This window comes from Gadus chalcogrammus, chromosome 15 (assembly GCF_026213295.1).
Source record: "Gadus chalcogrammus isolate NIFS_2021 chromosome 15, NIFS_Gcha_1.0, whole genome shotgun sequence".
NCBI lineage: Eukaryota > Metazoa > Chordata > Actinopteri > Gadiformes > Gadidae > Gadus > Gadus chalcogrammus.
In genome coordinates, this window is record NC_079426.1 from 23,489,039 (window position 1) to 23,504,829 (window position 15,791).

Below are 15,791 nucleotides of genomic sequence, written 5' to 3' on the forward strand. Positions count from 1 at the left end.
CGCGGTTTAGCAGCTAGGGATCGGTGGGCCCGATCTAGCTCTGGCGGAGTTTGTAGCACCTGGTCCCCGAATATCTCCTTCAGGACATCCGAGAAGAACGTCGTGGGTCGTGGGCCTTCAATGGACTCAGGCAGGCCGACAATCCTGATGTTGTTACGCCGGCTTCTTCCCTCTAGATCGATGTTTTTGGTTTTGAGCTTAGCACAAGTCTCTGAGAAGGTGGAGCATGATACTTCAAGAGCTTGGATGCGTTCTTCAGTTAAATTGGCGTTGGACTCCAGACTCGCAATTCGTTCACCAAAGTCAGTCACAGTAGCCTGCACCGTGTCTAGTTTAGCTTCGAGAGAGATAAACGCCGACCTGAGCTCGGCGGACAGCGTCGTTGATATGGAGCGACGGTGTTCTTCGAGCAAGGTAGTCAGAGCGGGCATGCTAATCTGGCTAGCTATGGCAGTCGAGTCGTCTCTCACGGTTTCTTTTTCCTTAGCCAGCCTGGTTCCGGAGGCCATGAGGCATGTGCAAACTATTACTTATTCTTACTGAGAAGTCGAATCGGGTTTGGGTTGCGAAAAGGTATGTTTTTACAGGTCAGAGCGCGATGCATGCGTCTACTCCATTCCCCTCTCCACCGGAAGTCCCCCAAATACGTTATTTTAATGCATAAATATTCAGTGCTTAGAGTTCAATGGCTCTTTATTTTCAAAATCCGATGGCCTAGATTTACTTCCATAGAAGTGACTCAAACATTTTGTGGTTAAGAGGGCGTATCGGTTTCCACCATAGGTTTGTACAGGAAAAAATCTTTCTGGGGGTGGGGGAATCTAGAGCGGTATGGAAGTGCGCAATAATTTGTAGTGCCAGAATTCTGAAAATTTAGTCAGCATTTCAGATTCCTACGAATTTTCTTGACACTGCAAATTAAAGCGCTACTACTAGCAAACTAATTATAGCGTGACTGGAGAGAACTTCCCTAAATTAACCTTTGATGCTAGATTTGCATGAACGCTATTGTGTGAATTAGTTTGGTTCTCTTTGATGGAAGCCGGAAGTGGGAGATTCCTGGGGCTTGCCCCATGAATTCAACCCATGCACACGCTCACACACCACACTTCGTATTTCTCACGCAGAGAAATTACCAGGATAGCGCCAACCAATTTGGGTCGCTATTTAACAGTGTTACAGGTAGGAATCAAATGTGTTTCCAGTACGTAGGGTAGGCCTAACCATACTTCCTCTTTTGCCCGGACATGCCCTCTTTTTGAGACAATGTTTTGCGGAATTTTAAAATCGTCCGGGATTTTATTAAAGCTTCATACATGTTCACAGTGAATTTGCATTGCGTTTCTCTGGGTCGTTCACAAACTAGTTAGGCTACGCCCTCCCCTACTCAGTTCTGTTCGATTTGCATTGGTGGAAGTGAGTAGGGGGAGTGGTTAAGAGCTTTCAGATTGGACGGTTTGACTTACTCAGTTACAGTCATGTTTTGTATTTATTTTTTTACCATTATTGTTTTATAGGGACAAACATTAACAAATTTCTCATACAGTTGATTGATAAAGTTATATCTAGACTATTGAACCAACACAGTCTCACTCCGAGAACGTCAAATACCGACTGTTGGCAAAGGCCCTTTAGCGTCGGTGACTGACGGGAAAGGTACCCTTTTTATTCGCTCGGTGACGGTAAAGGTACCCTTCGGCGTCTTCTGCATACGGAATGGGGGGTGCCTCACTACGTCTCTAATAGACGATGTGAGCATCTTTCCTATTGGATAGTTTTTTAGGATATTCTTCTGTGAAAATGGCGGACATACTTTTTATCCTGGGTGGAAAATATGATATTTTAGAATAGTTACACCATTAAAAGTGTTTATGTAAACATTTTTAGCGAGAAATGTGCATTTTACTTTCATAATCGTCGTTCGGCGAATGTGAAGGATGTTTGGTTTGATAGATATGACGAAGAATATTTCCTCGGGCGATAATGGCCGGCGTACAGGCATCCCGGGCTCACGAAAATAGGTGACACTGTCACGTTATTTAATCTATTGAAACGTGATCAGGTACACGTATTTTCTAAATGTTCGTGTCAAAAAGCACATTTTTCAAACTCATGCATATCAATTGGAAGTATTTGTCGTGATTTGTCACTAAGCACGACTTCCATCTAAGGTTCTGTCCGGGAGCTTTCTCCCTATTGTCCCTTAAGGAGCTCCGTACAGAACATTTATTGTTAAAAATTGTCTGTGATAACTAAGAATATGACAGCTTTTCCAGTCTCACCAATATGCGCACAGATCGCACGGTTTGACACTTTCAAGATGCGTGCAGTAGCCTACATACGCCAAATGACCATTTCGTGTGCATACGATACGCAAAACCCAGCATTAACTACTGTGGAGGGCGGATACGTCCATTTCGCGTGCATATGTGCATATGATACGAAAAACCCAGCATTAACTGAATGGGAGATGCAATATTTTAGGACAGATTCACCATTTAACGTGTTTCTAATGACATTTCTAGCGAGAAATGTACTTTTCCCTTGAATAATCCTCAGTCAGTGAACGTGTATGATCTTTATTAATCTTTATTATCTGAATGGGAAATGCAGCTCACGTGTTTCCTGCTTTTGTGTTATTAAACCGTTACTTTATGTAACTTTTAATGATATCATCTTGTTAGAAACACGTACGTTTTCGTGAACACTGGATTACGTCGCATTTCAACATAAAATAGCGTGTTATACACACACACACACACACACACACACACACACACACACACACACACACACACACACACACACACACACACACACACACACACACACACTGCATTTCGCTGCCAAATAAATAAATACTAAGGCAGAATAAAGAATAAATTAATTCATTATCATTCAACTTCAACATGCGTTATTACAGTATAGTGGTGGAGGGATGACGTGTGTTGGCCAACCCGGAAGTGAGCGTCGCCCTGGGTTCCCTTGACAAAAAGCCAACGGGTTTTTCCATTTGATTTTGGATTATTGCAGAAAAATTAGCATTTTTGAAGCACCTCCTCAAAAACTGAAAATAAATAAAAATAACTGTGCTCCAAAGAAAGAAATGTAAACCAATGCATTCCGAATGGGAGTGTTTCTCCGATTTTTCCATGCTACACAGAACGAAATGTAAACCCATGCAAATAAAGACTTCATGGTCATAATCATTTAAATATCATTAATCTCCTGAGGGTGGTATTCTATTTTTTTCAACGGGGCTGAATCCAGTCACTTGACCGTCATGGTTGCTATGGTGGTTGCTATCCACCAGCCCCTCTAATCCTTACATGGCTCTAAAAACCACGCGGCAAATGAGCTGCCGTAATTTGTGTTGTTTTTGTCGTAAACTAGTGTCCGATGGTTAAAAAATAGACGGATATTCCAAGGTATCCTTAAAAGGCAGCTTGGATGTTTTTATTTTCTGCAGTTTAGACTTCTTCTATAACCTATTTTTGAAAGCAAAACACCAAGCTCATTGATTTAACGAGGCAGGGTTATTTGAAACAATTTATTAAATAAATATTTATGAGAGGTCATTCCTTCTCCTGAGTTTTCTTCCTATTTATGTCTAGTGTACAACCCTACTGTCCACAAGCATCACCCCCCCCCCTCCCCATATGGATTTGGAGAATTGTTGCCACGTCCCAGTGGTGGAGGTATCATATATATGAAAGAGGGCATTCAATTATACTACAATGATCAATTAGGAGGCCGAAGCCCTAAAGGAAGTGATGCAATAGGTGACTGGGTCGACGACATTTAAGTAAGCTTTACTTTGAGGTCTCTTATATATCAAAGGGGGTCTCAAAGGACGCATACGCTTCAACCTGTGGCTCCGGTCCTACAGGAAATGACTCAGCAAGTGCTCCATCTCGTTGCACCTGCACCCAGCGGCTCGCTTGCAAGATTTTGGCCTGAAGTTATTCCCAGACCTACACCGTAGCCATCCAACCTGCATATCTGAGAATCAGGCCTCTCTTTAATAATGACAAAATGTATGAGAGAAATACACATTAACTTTTGACTCATAAGCGGCGTGGTGCCGGCTCCTTTTGACCTTTTGACCCCAGACTTCTGGGGGAATAGCTGAATCAATTCATTAGTCAATCAAAAGCATGTAAAGAGGGAGAACAAGGTGTCCTTCAACATCTACGCTTCCAGGCGATTGCAACGGTGCCACACATGAGCATATTCGAACATGTTTAATGGTAGTAATTAGCTGTCGAAATTGGAGGCCTTAATCAATAATGAGCAGCTATTGATTTGCTTCCCGATAGAAATTTGTGACAAATTACATGTTATTTAGCCTCTACACGTTGAGTTGAGTCCAATGACACCAAGCATGACACTCTAGAAAATGGTAACATGTATTTTACATGGTACACCTAGGTCTAGGACATGATCTCGGTGTAGCAAGAGGGCGAGCTTGATCTCATTGGACTCAGCTTAACGTGTAGATGCTAAATAACATGTAATTTGTCAAAAATCTCCATCGGGAAGCAAATCTATAGCTGGTCATTATTGATAAAGGCCTCCAAAATCGACAGCTAATTACTACCCCGAAACATATTCAAATATGATCATGTGTGGCACTGTTGCAATCGCCTCGAAACGTAGATGTCAAAGGACACCTTGTTTACCCCGTTACGTAACCGGGAAGATATTTTCATACTTCTAATGAATTGATTCATATTTTAAGGTTCTCGGAGTGAGACTTTAAGCGGCTGCAGCAGAAGTGTTGAGACGAAAGATGATATCAAGACATTTATAGAATATTCACATTCACATTATGATTCTTCGTCATAACATCCGACCAAACATCCTTTACAGTCACCAAGCGAGGATTATGAAAGTCCAGGCCCCCCCTTCCGGCACTCAAGGTCCGACTGGGCCAAGTTTAGGGCAGGAAGGGCCCCCCATTCCGGCCCTCGGGGTCCGACCGGGCCAAGTTTCGGTGCGGGGATCCCAGTTAGGCCTTAGAATAAGGTATTCAAATTTCAGGGCGGTAGGACCTTCCTATCTCAAAAACTGTTTTTCCACCACATTCTGAACCATTAGGTCTTGCAGGTAACACATCTGAGGGGCTTTGTCCTTTAGGCCGAAGCCCTAAAGGAAGTGATGCAATAGGTGACTGGGTCAACAACATTTAAGTATGCTTTACTTTGAGGTCTCTTATATATATCAAAGGGGGTCTCAAAGGACGCATACGCTTCAACCTGTGGCTCCAGCCCTACAGGAAATGACTCAGCAAGTGCTCCATCTCGTTGCACCTGCACCCAGCGGCTCGCTTGCAAGATTTTGGCCTGAAGTTCTTCCCAGACCTACACCCTAGCCATCCAACACGCATATCTTAGAATCAGGCTTCTCTTTAATAGAAAAAGCTTAAAAAGCTATTAGAGAAATACACATTCACTTTTTGTTATCTCATAAGCGGCGTGGTGCCGGCTCCTTTTGACCTTTTGACCCCAGACTTCAAAAACGTGGCCACAGGCCAGCTGTGACTACACACCTTAAGCCACAAATGTACACCTCCATCCCACAAAAAATGGGGACTAGAAACTAACCTCTGTCTTATGTACATTTACCGTACTGTGGGAGGTCACGCCCCTTTTCCGGCCTTTTCGAGATAGCTAGGGATGCTAAAATGTTTACACACATTTCCCGGGGCCCCGAGAACGACATATCCGAGATTTGGAGTTCTAGCCCTTAGAGAAAAAAAGTTTTCCCAAATGGACTGTAATTTGGACAAAGCCCCTCAGATGTGTTACCTGCAAGACCTAATGGTTCAGAATGTGGTGGAAAAACAGTTTTTGAGATAGGAAGGTCCTACCGCCCTGAAATTTGAATACCTTATTCTAAGGCCTAACTGGGATCCCCGCACCGAAACTTGGCCCGGTCGGACCCCGAGGGCCGGAATGGGGGGCCCTTCCTGCCCTAAACTTGGCCCAGTCGGACCTTGAGTGCCGGAAGGGGGGGCCTGGACTTTCATAATCCTCGCTTGGTGACTGTAAAGGATGTTTGGTCGGATGTTATGACGAAGAATCATAATGTGAATGTGAATATTCTATAAATGTCTTGATATCATCTTTCGTCTCAACACTTCTGCTGCAGCCGCTTAAAGTCTCACTCCGAGAACCTTAAAATATGAATCAATTCATTAGAAGTATGAAAATATCTTCCCGGTTACGTAACGGGGCAAACAAGGTGTCCTTTGACATCTACGTTTCGAGGCGATTGCAACAGTGCCACACATGATCATATTTGAATATGTTTCGGGGTAGTAATTAGCTGTCGATTTTGGAGGCCTTTATCAATAATGACCAGCTATAGATTTGCTTCCCGATGGAGATTTTTGACAAATTACATGTTATTTAGCATCTACACGTTAAGCTGAGTCCAATGAGATCAAGCTCGCCCTCTTGCTACACCGAGATCATGTCCTAGACCTAGGTGTACCATGTAAAATACATGTTACCATTTTCTAGAGTGTCATGCTTGGTGTCATTGGACTCAACTCAACGTGTAGAGGCTAAATAACATGTAATTTGTCACAAATTTCTATCGGGAAGCAAATCAATAGCTGCTCATTATTGATTAAGGCCTCCAATTTCGACAGCTAATTACTACCATTAAACATGTTCGAATATGCTCATGTGTGGCACCGTTGCAATCGCCTGGAAGCGTAGATGTTGAAGGACACCTTGTTCTCCCTCTTTACATGCTTTTGATTGACTAATGAATTGATTCAGCTATTCCCCCAGAAGTCTGGGGTCAAAAGGTCAAAAGGAGCCGGCACCACGCCGCTTATGAGTCAAAAGTTAATGTGTATTTCTCTCATACATTTTGTCATTATTAAAGAGAGGCCTGATTCTCAGATATGCAGGTTGGATGGCTACGGTGTAGGTCTGGGAATAACTTCAGGCCAAAATCTTGCAAGCGAGCCGCTGGGTGCAGGTGCAACGAGATGGAGCACTTGCTGAGTCATTTCCTGTAGGACCGGAGCCACAGGTTGAAGCGTATGCGTCCTTTGAGACCCCCTTTGATATATAAGAGACCTCAAAGTAAAGCTTACTTAAATGTCGTCGACCCAGTCACCTATTGCATCACTTCCTTTAGGGCTTCGGCCTCCTAATTGATCATTGTAGTATAATTGAATGCCCTCTTTCATATATATGATACCTCCACCACTGGGACGTGGCAACAATTCTCCAAATCCATATGGGGAGGGGGGGGGTGATGCTTATGGACAGTAGGGTTGTACACTAGACATAAATAGGAAGAAAACTCAGGAGAAGGAATGACCTCTCATAAATATTTATTTAATAAATTGTTTCAAATAACCCTGCCTCGTTAAATCAATGAGCTTGGTGTTTTGCTTTCAAAAATAGGTTATAGAAGAAGTCTAAACTGCAGAAAATAAAAACATCCAAGCTGCCTTTTAAGGATACCTTGGAATATCCGTCTATTTTTTAACCATCGGACACTAGTTTACGACAAAAACAACACAAATTACGGCAGCTCATTTGCCGCGTGGTTTTTAGAGCCATGTAAGGATTAGAGGGGCTGGTGGATAGCAACCACCATAGCAACCATGACGGTCAAGTGACTGGATTCAGCCCCGTTGAAAAAAATAGAATACCACCCTCAGGAGATTAATGATATTTAAATGATTATGACCATGAAGACTTTATTTGCATGGGTTTACATTTCGTTCTGTGTAGCATGGAAAAATCGGAGAAACACTCCCATTCGGAATGCATTGGTTTACATTTCTTTCTTTGGAGCACAGTTATTTTTATTTATTTTCAGTTTTTGAGGAGGTGCTTCAAAAATGCTAATTTTTCTGCAATAATCCAAAATCAAATGGAAAAACCCGTTGGCTTTTTGTCAAGGGAACCCAGGGCGACGCTCACTTCCGGGTTGGCCAACACACGTCATCCCTCCACCACTATACTGTAATAACGCATGTTGAAGTTGAATGATAATGAATTAATTTATTCTTTATTCTGCCTTAGTATTTATTTATTTGGCAGCGAAATGCAGTGTGTGTGTGTGTGTGTGTGTGTGTGTGTGTGTGTGTGTGTGTGTGTGTGTGTGTGTGTGTGTGTGTGTGTGTGTGTGTGTGTGTGTGTGTGTGTGTGTATAACACGCTATTTTATGTTGAAATGCGACGTAATCCAGTGTTCACGAAAACGTACGTGTTTCTAACAAGATGATATCATTAAAAGTTACATAAAGTAACGGTTTAATAACACAAAAGCAGGAAACACGTGAGCTGCATTTCCCATTCAGATAATAAAGATTAATAAAGATCATACACGTTCACTGACTGAGGATTATTCAAGGGAAAAGTACATTTCTCGCTAGAAATGTCATTAGAAACACGTTAAATGGTGAATCTGTCCTAAAATATTGCATCTCCCATTCAGTTAATGCTGGGTTTTTCGTATCATATGCACATATGCACGCGAAATGGACGTATCCGCCCTCCACAGTAGTTAATGCTGGGTTTTGCGTATCGTATGCACACGAAATGGTCATTTGGCGTATGTAGGCTACTGCACGCATCTTGAAAGTGTCAAACCGTGCGATCTGTGCGCATATTGGTGAGACTGGAAAAGCTGTCATATTCTTAGTTATCACAGACAATTTTTAACAATAAATGTTCTGTACGGAGCTCCTTAAGGGACAATAGGGAGAAAGCTCCCGGACAGAACCTTAGATGGAAGTCGTGCTTAGTGACAAATCACGACAAATACTTCCAATTGATATGCATGAGTTTGAAAAATGTGCTTTTTGACACGAACATTTAGAAAATACGTGTACCTGATCACGTTTTTAATAGATTAAATAACGTGACAGTGTCACCTATTTTCGTGAGCCCGGGATGCCTGTACGCCGGCCATTATCGCCCGATGAAATATTCTTCGTCATATCTATCAAACCAAACATCCTTCACATTCGCCGAACGACGATTATGAAAGTAAAATGCACATTTCTCGCTAAAAATGTTTACATAAACACTTTTAATGGTGTAACTATTCTAAAATATCATATTTTCCACCCAGGATAAAAAGTATGTCCGCCATTTTCACAGAAGAATATCCTAAAAAACTATCCAATAGGAAAGATGCTCACATCGTCTATTAGAGACGTAGTGAGGCACCCCCCATTCCGTATGCAGAAGACGCCGAAGGGTACCTTTACCGTCACCGAGCGAATAAAAAGGGTACCTTTCCCGTCAGTCACCGACGCTAAAGGGCCTTTGCCAACAGTCGGTATTTGACGTTCTCGGAGTGAGACTGTGTTGATTGAACAGAAAGAAAGTGTTTTTTCTGAATATAAGTGTTAAGGGCCAATAATGCTTACTATCATACGTTAGTTACCATGTCTGTGGACAAATTTGTATTTAGTCACATGTAAATATAAAAAAACAAATTGGCTTATGATGGTGTAGCCATGCATGTTGTTTTATTGTTAATATGTCAATTTGTTTTTTATTGAAAATACTTTGTATGGATGAATTATCCCCAAACTTCACATGACTTAACATGGCAGATACCTGTGTATTGTTTATCGGTAAGAGTGTAAAGTATATTGTTCAAAATGTACGCATTTATTAAAAAAATATATACCGTATAAAAGGTGGCTGGTAAAAAAGATGAGTGGCTGGTAGATTTTTTAATCTACCTGCCACAGTGGCTGGTTGGCAAAAAAGTTAATTTCCATCCCTGGGGTACACGTGGAAACAGTTGGTATAGATGAGAATCACAATAAAATGTGACACTGAATTTGAAACCACACTTTGTAATTTCTGCATCTATTATCAAAATATGTATCAGTAGTAAATAAAAAAAATAAAAAAAGTGCCCCTAATATTTCAGGTTGTGCCCATAAAATTTTCAGTTAGAGGCCACAGTGCTCCTAGTGAAAAAAGTTAGTCTGGAGCCCTGCTAACCCTCGTGAACCTGATTATTGACCTAAATATTGTTTAGGAAGTGTTTTTAAATGGGGGTTAACATGGGCGGGGAATGGGCTGATGAGCATGCGGCCCAGGACTACTGCAAAGTGAGAAGGTCAGTGGTGAAGGGTACTCACAACCTCCAGCTCCATGATGAACTATGGGAGAAAAAAGCCATTACTTTTTATATTAACTATGAGTATTATCAGGCCTATATATCATATAGATACATCAATAGTGGGAAGCAGCCAAATCACCTTTGAATTCATAGGAGAGCCTCACACGGCGCCAGAGAGTCTGGGGCCAAGGCGTACTGACGTCCGCCTATTGTTTAGATTAACTGCGGATGATGACCACATACTTAAAGCAATGTATGGCTGACTGGCCCTACCATAAAGGCGATCTTGTGTATATGCTGGGGGCGGTCATACCATATGGAAAACAGCTTAGTTTGGGAGAATAAAAAAGACTGGGATCGGATGACCCGGCAGTGTCTTTGCAAACCTCACTCAGCTTCGTTGTTGCTTGTTCGCGGGTAACAATAAAGTCTCTTGTCAAAGTCGATCCGGACCCCTCGATTCCTCATGCTCTTTTAGTTAGTTGAAGTGATAGAATTCGGTTATTTTCTACCAAAGAACTGGGAGGCGTAGAGAGAAGCTCAGTGATGGAGGCCACTCACAAACTCCAGCTCCATGTTGAACTGGGAAGCATAGAAAGAAGCTGAGGGATGGAGGCTACTCACCACCTCCAGCTCCATCTTGAATTGGGAGGCGTAGATAGAAGCTGAGTGATGGAGGCTACTCACCACCTCCAGCTCCATGTTGAATTGGGAGGCGTAGAGAGCTACGTTGGGTGCCGTGGGGAACACCCCATACAGGAAGGCAAAGTTAGACAAGCTGCTATGGTTGGCTCTGCTGCTGTCAGCCGCGCCACCGTCCAGCAGCTCCACCATCTCCTTACAGATCAGGGGCATGACCAGGCTGCAGCAGAAAAGGGCCCGTTAGAAAAAAAAGAAGTGTAGCTAGCACACAGACCTTGCAGTGGTAACTTACAGTTTGGCTGTGATCAAAACTATCAGGGCCACTCCAGAGTCCCTAGTTAGCTTTCTTAGTTGCTCCACCTGCCACCAGCGCGCGCGCACACGCACACATAAACAAACAAACAAACAAACACACACACACACACACACACACAGTTTTAAGAAAAAACATCCAGAAACATTGGCTCTAAAATCAGATTGTCGAATTGTTATCTGCTCTGTGATTGGTTTAGGTTTTGGTGCAAGCAGCAGCCCAGCAGCCCAAAACAGCTCAGACAGAAGGAACTCCAGACCGAGTTGTGAAGGGAAACTGAATGCTAACTCCTCCTGCGAGGCCATCCTACCATGGTCAGGTAGAACAGAGCTGCTCCCCCAAAGGAGTCCGCCAGCCCGTCGATGAACTGCACCAGAACCAGAGGGATCTTCTGGCCCAGAGCGAAGTGGGACACCAAGCCCACCACCACCATGAACACTATGGGGTTTGTCAACACCTGCAGGAGGAAGACGTGTGGGAGGGAACGCAAACAAGTCAAGAAAGGGAGTTCTTGTGGTGATGGGACAGGAAGAAGAGTAGATGTGGTGAGACAATAAGAAAGCAGGAAGAACATACATTGAGAGTATTGAGTAATGAGGTGGAATAGGAAAAAGGAAAGAAAGTATAGTATGCCAAAGATATGAAGAGAAAAAGAAAGAACAGAAGAGGTGAAAGAACAAGAGATTGTCCTTTTCCAGTCCTTCAGAATTGGATAAGGATAACAACCATATCAAACAATACCTGTAAAACTACAACTCCCAGAATAGAAAGGGTTCTGCGCTGTGGTCCACTGGTTTGTCTCCACCTCTGCACCTCACACAGTGCAAAACCGATGGGATTGAGAAACATGAGGGAGACGGGCGCTACCAGGTATATATACTGGAGATACTCTGGATATGTAGTTCTGTACAGAGCATCCACTGGAAAAAAAAAAAAGAGATGGAGACCAAAAGAGCATTATGTGTGAGTGTGTGCGTCTGAAATAAAGACACTAAACCTCAGAAAAGGGTATAAACACAAATAAAATAGTGTTTTTACTATACATAGACAATTCAAACACACAGTGTGTTTGTGTGCATATGCGTGTGCAGTGTGCTTGTGCATTGGCGGATTAAGGTGGTCTTTGGCCCCTAGGCTACAATTTGTGTGTGGCCCCCTTACTGATCACGCAGATAAAAAGGTGTTTAGTGCCATGGAGGAAAGCATTAAGACAGCCTTTACTAAAATAGCACTGCTTCATAAACAAGTGTGCATACGCAATAGCTGCCGTGACCACCTAATTCTGTGGACCAAAAAACCAACCGACCGACATAGCTTAAAAGGCATTTACAGTGTATCTGCAAAATTGACTTTATGAACCAGGACACATGAAATGGCCCACACATCACATATCAGCCGTTATATTTTTTATGATTCTTGCATGGCCCGATCAAGTTTTATTTTTATTTTAAGAAAAATTGAAAATAGTCTGGTCAATCCAGGGCCCCTTGCACAACTGGGCCCCTAGGCTGCAGCCTAAGCAAGCCTGTGCGTTAACACGCGTCTGTGCGTGTGTGTTGACTGCAGTAGCTAGAAAGTTGTGTGTCTTTTTTGATGGATGATCTTGAAAGATGTCATTCCAATTTGTAAATACCTAAGGCTTAGAGTAGTGCAGAGCAGTGTGCATGTCAAGCCCTGATTGCTTGAATGAAAGTAAGGGACACATTTTGCCTATTTGATGTATGCGGGATCATGTTTTTATATAAATACATTATGTCAGGATGTTTCAAATCTTACCTATTGGGTATCCTAATGCAAAGTCATTGCTTTGCGTAGCAAAGATGGCGTACAGACCAGCCTTGCTGTATCTGGTGTCTGGGCTGGCTACCATCAGTGTCAGAGTGCATACCAAAGCAAACACCGTCACCTTTAAAGGGGAGCCAGGGGGGGAGGAAGAGGGAGGGAGACAGAGAGAGAGATTAACGAGACGCAGAGAAAGGGAGCAGAGACAGATATATATAGAAAGAAAGAGAGAGAAAAGAGTGTGAATGAGAAAGTAAAGCGAGGGAAAAGGAAAAAATTTAAACAAAAATACATTAACACAAATTCTGCAAACACGAGCAACACCAGAAAATCTATATACACGTGCATGCATGTGCACAAACAAATACGTTTGAATGCACACACACACACACACAACATAGAAACACACACACACACGGCCCTACCTTAGCTATCAATATGCTCCATAGAAATGCCCAGATAACATCTCCAAAGTCTAGCAAGACCATGTTCTTAAAGAGAAGGGCAGGTAATGCGAATTTGGACACAAAGTTCCCCAGTCCCTTGGCCTGGCTGCCTGTGATGATAGTGGCCCTGAAGTATAGAGGAACACCATCCATTTCTCAACATCTTGAATCACTGAAATATTTTAACAACAGCTTTAATTGTCCATAATTGTATGTCCATATTTTTTTTAATGCGCTATCCACATTTTAATACTATTCAAGCTACCCACCTGCTAGCTATATATCCACACAAGATGATGCCAAAACACTCAACGAGAGCAGGGAACAGCTTGTCAATGGACATATGTTGCACGACAGAAGACGGAATTGTTTTGTGGGATATGTTCTTCCCATGGATGAAAACGTTGTTGCTTGTCGTCTCCATGACTCTATGATGAGAGGAAGGTAGTCTGCTGGTTCAGTGATGGACACTGAGGAGGAAAACTGACGACAAGCCGAGAGAGGCAAATATAAATCCCTATGAATGGCGTGTTGGACCGATGTGGGACATAAATTAAACAGGGTTAAATCACCATGCACCACATTAATGTTGAGTTTATGAAACCATATCTTCATATTCTCGTTTTTGCATTAAAAAACATGGATTAATCACAGCAAAGATTATCATAAGAATAATACGGCTACGTTACTGATTAACTGATCAAATTAACGTTACTGATTAACTTATTAACTGATCAAATCCTGAAAATAAACTAATAGCCTAATGTTACTGCACGCTTTTGAAGTGCCATCCGCTACACTCGTCATATGATGTCCCTTATAGGGAAGTTATTTCTTCCATATTTTATTTTAACAACAGGCTTAGCTAGTGCATTGCAAATACATGAAAAGTAGAAACACAAGTCATCAATCAAGCAGACCTTCGATTTGGAACTTGGCCCGACGATGTGTGCAAATCTCTTAATAACAACATTTTTGAAATCAGATATTACTCAATAACAGCTGTTTAAATCAGGTATGAAATCAGGTATGCAATTTGAATACTGATTGCAATTCTTATTGCAGCCTGCAGGGTTATGCGAGAAACATACGGAGGGACGCGGTCGTTGAGCTCCGCCGACCCACATTGCATGACTCGTTAAACTCAACTAGAATCGCCACCATCAATTTGATATCAACAGACCAAAAATAGTCGGAAAGCCTACAGAAACTATAGATAGTTAATGTGACAATCACATTATTAAAAATAAACTTGGAGCAATGATTTACTGAGGAACAATTTTTTTTTGGAGCATGCTTTTGCAGGGAGTTCGCCGCCCCACCTGCCCATATGGACGGCACGCGGCTGGTTAGAATGCGTGAGTGAGTGAGGGAGAGAAAGAGATGCACTCCTAACACATTTCTTCACAAGTTGTACAACAAAAGCAATATGTAAAACAAAAAATGTAATTTAATTTCAAACAAATTTGCATTAAGCTCTGTGCATGTGACAAAAGGCAAGAGCTTTGTAGGAACACAACAAATTAAACACAAACGAGACTGACTTGGTTGGCTGATTGGGCAATCAGATTTATCCAGCCTACGCACATAGCATGCACGCACACTCACAGAGCCAGACACGACAATGACGAACAAGTTTGTGAGTGGACTGCAGAATACAGTGTAACATAGTTTCTTTAGAATTATATAAACTATAGCCTACGTGGACCGTAACTCCGCACCCCCTGGCGAAAATATCTTCCTGCGCGTCTGCATCCATGCGTTTCTAGTCCTCAGTCCCAACGTAACGGTTGACTAACGTTGCAACCTAGGGAAAGCGCGTCGCTAACGTGTACGCTTGTATTACAGTCAACGAAGATAATGTTTTTATCAAAATACTCATTTTAATGAAAGCACAATGGAAAATGTAATTGAGTAAAGAGTAGAATTCTAAATCAAATATTTACTTGAGTAAGAGTAAAATTACAGACTTAAAAAAGGAACGTGAAAAGTACTCGTCACCCGAAAAATTTACTTTTTTACTCATTTGCGTTACTTGTAATGCGTTACTACCCACCACTGGTTACATGCAACCGCTATGCTAACGTGTAGCTTCCACGCTATTATCAACCGGCGGAAGCATACGTTAGTGCGTCAGATGATCAACAAAGCCGTGCATCGACGCTAATAGGCTGTATGCACTAAGCTGTGACGTACTTCCTGTTTCAAATAATACAGCCAGGTGTTGTGCCGAATTTCGACCCCCCTGCATATTACAACCCCCCTTCACGTGAACGTGCATTCGCTTATTGTCAACGCCCCATACTTTCATTTAGTTCGAGGCGCTCTTCCTTCTGACAATATTAGTCAAAATTAGTGTTTATATTATATCACATCACAAATTGAGGAATTTATCACAGAAAGCGATGGCATATTTTAGGTTGTACGTTTTAAGACGAACACATCGCAATGGAACCTCCGACGACCCATGTACGCTACAACATTCAC

The 15,791-nt window shown here is 42.3% G+C and overlaps 1 protein-coding gene across 1 annotated transcript; it reads right to left on the reverse strand.

The window, feature by feature from the left end:
• Positions 1–3,056: 3,056 nt before the first annotated feature.
• LOC130404227 (integral membrane protein GPR155-like) lies at positions 3,057–15,160 on the reverse strand. Its single transcript, XM_056608874.1, has 8 exons — positions 13,574–15,160; positions 13,284–13,431; positions 12,853–12,982; positions 11,818–11,996; positions 11,387–11,533; positions 11,056–11,123; positions 10,746–10,983; positions 3,057–4,146 (listed from the first exon to the last, which is right to left on the reverse strand). The coding sequence occupies exons 1-8, from the start codon at positions 13,726–13,728 to the stop codon at positions 3,898–3,900; spliced, it is 1,314 nt and encodes a 437-aa protein (XP_056464849.1). The 5' UTR covers positions 13,729–15,160; the 3' UTR covers positions 3,057–3,897.
• Positions 15,161–15,791: the final 631 nt, after the last annotated feature.

Excerpts from the sequence above, each read along its gene's own strand:
- LOC130404227 (XM_056608874.1), bottom strand. The coding sequence starts at position 13,728 with ATGGAGACGACAAGCAACAACGTTTTCATCCATGGGAAGAACATATCC. Across the intron at positions 11,124-11,386 it reads CTCTGTTCTACCTGACCATG|GTGGAGCAACTAAGAAAGCT; the intron begins GTAGGATGGCCT and ends CGCTGGTGGCAG. Across the intron at positions 10,984-11,055 it reads GTTTTGATCACAGCCAAACT|CCTGGTCATGCCCCTGATCT; the intron begins GTAAGTTACCAC and ends TTTCTGCTGCAG.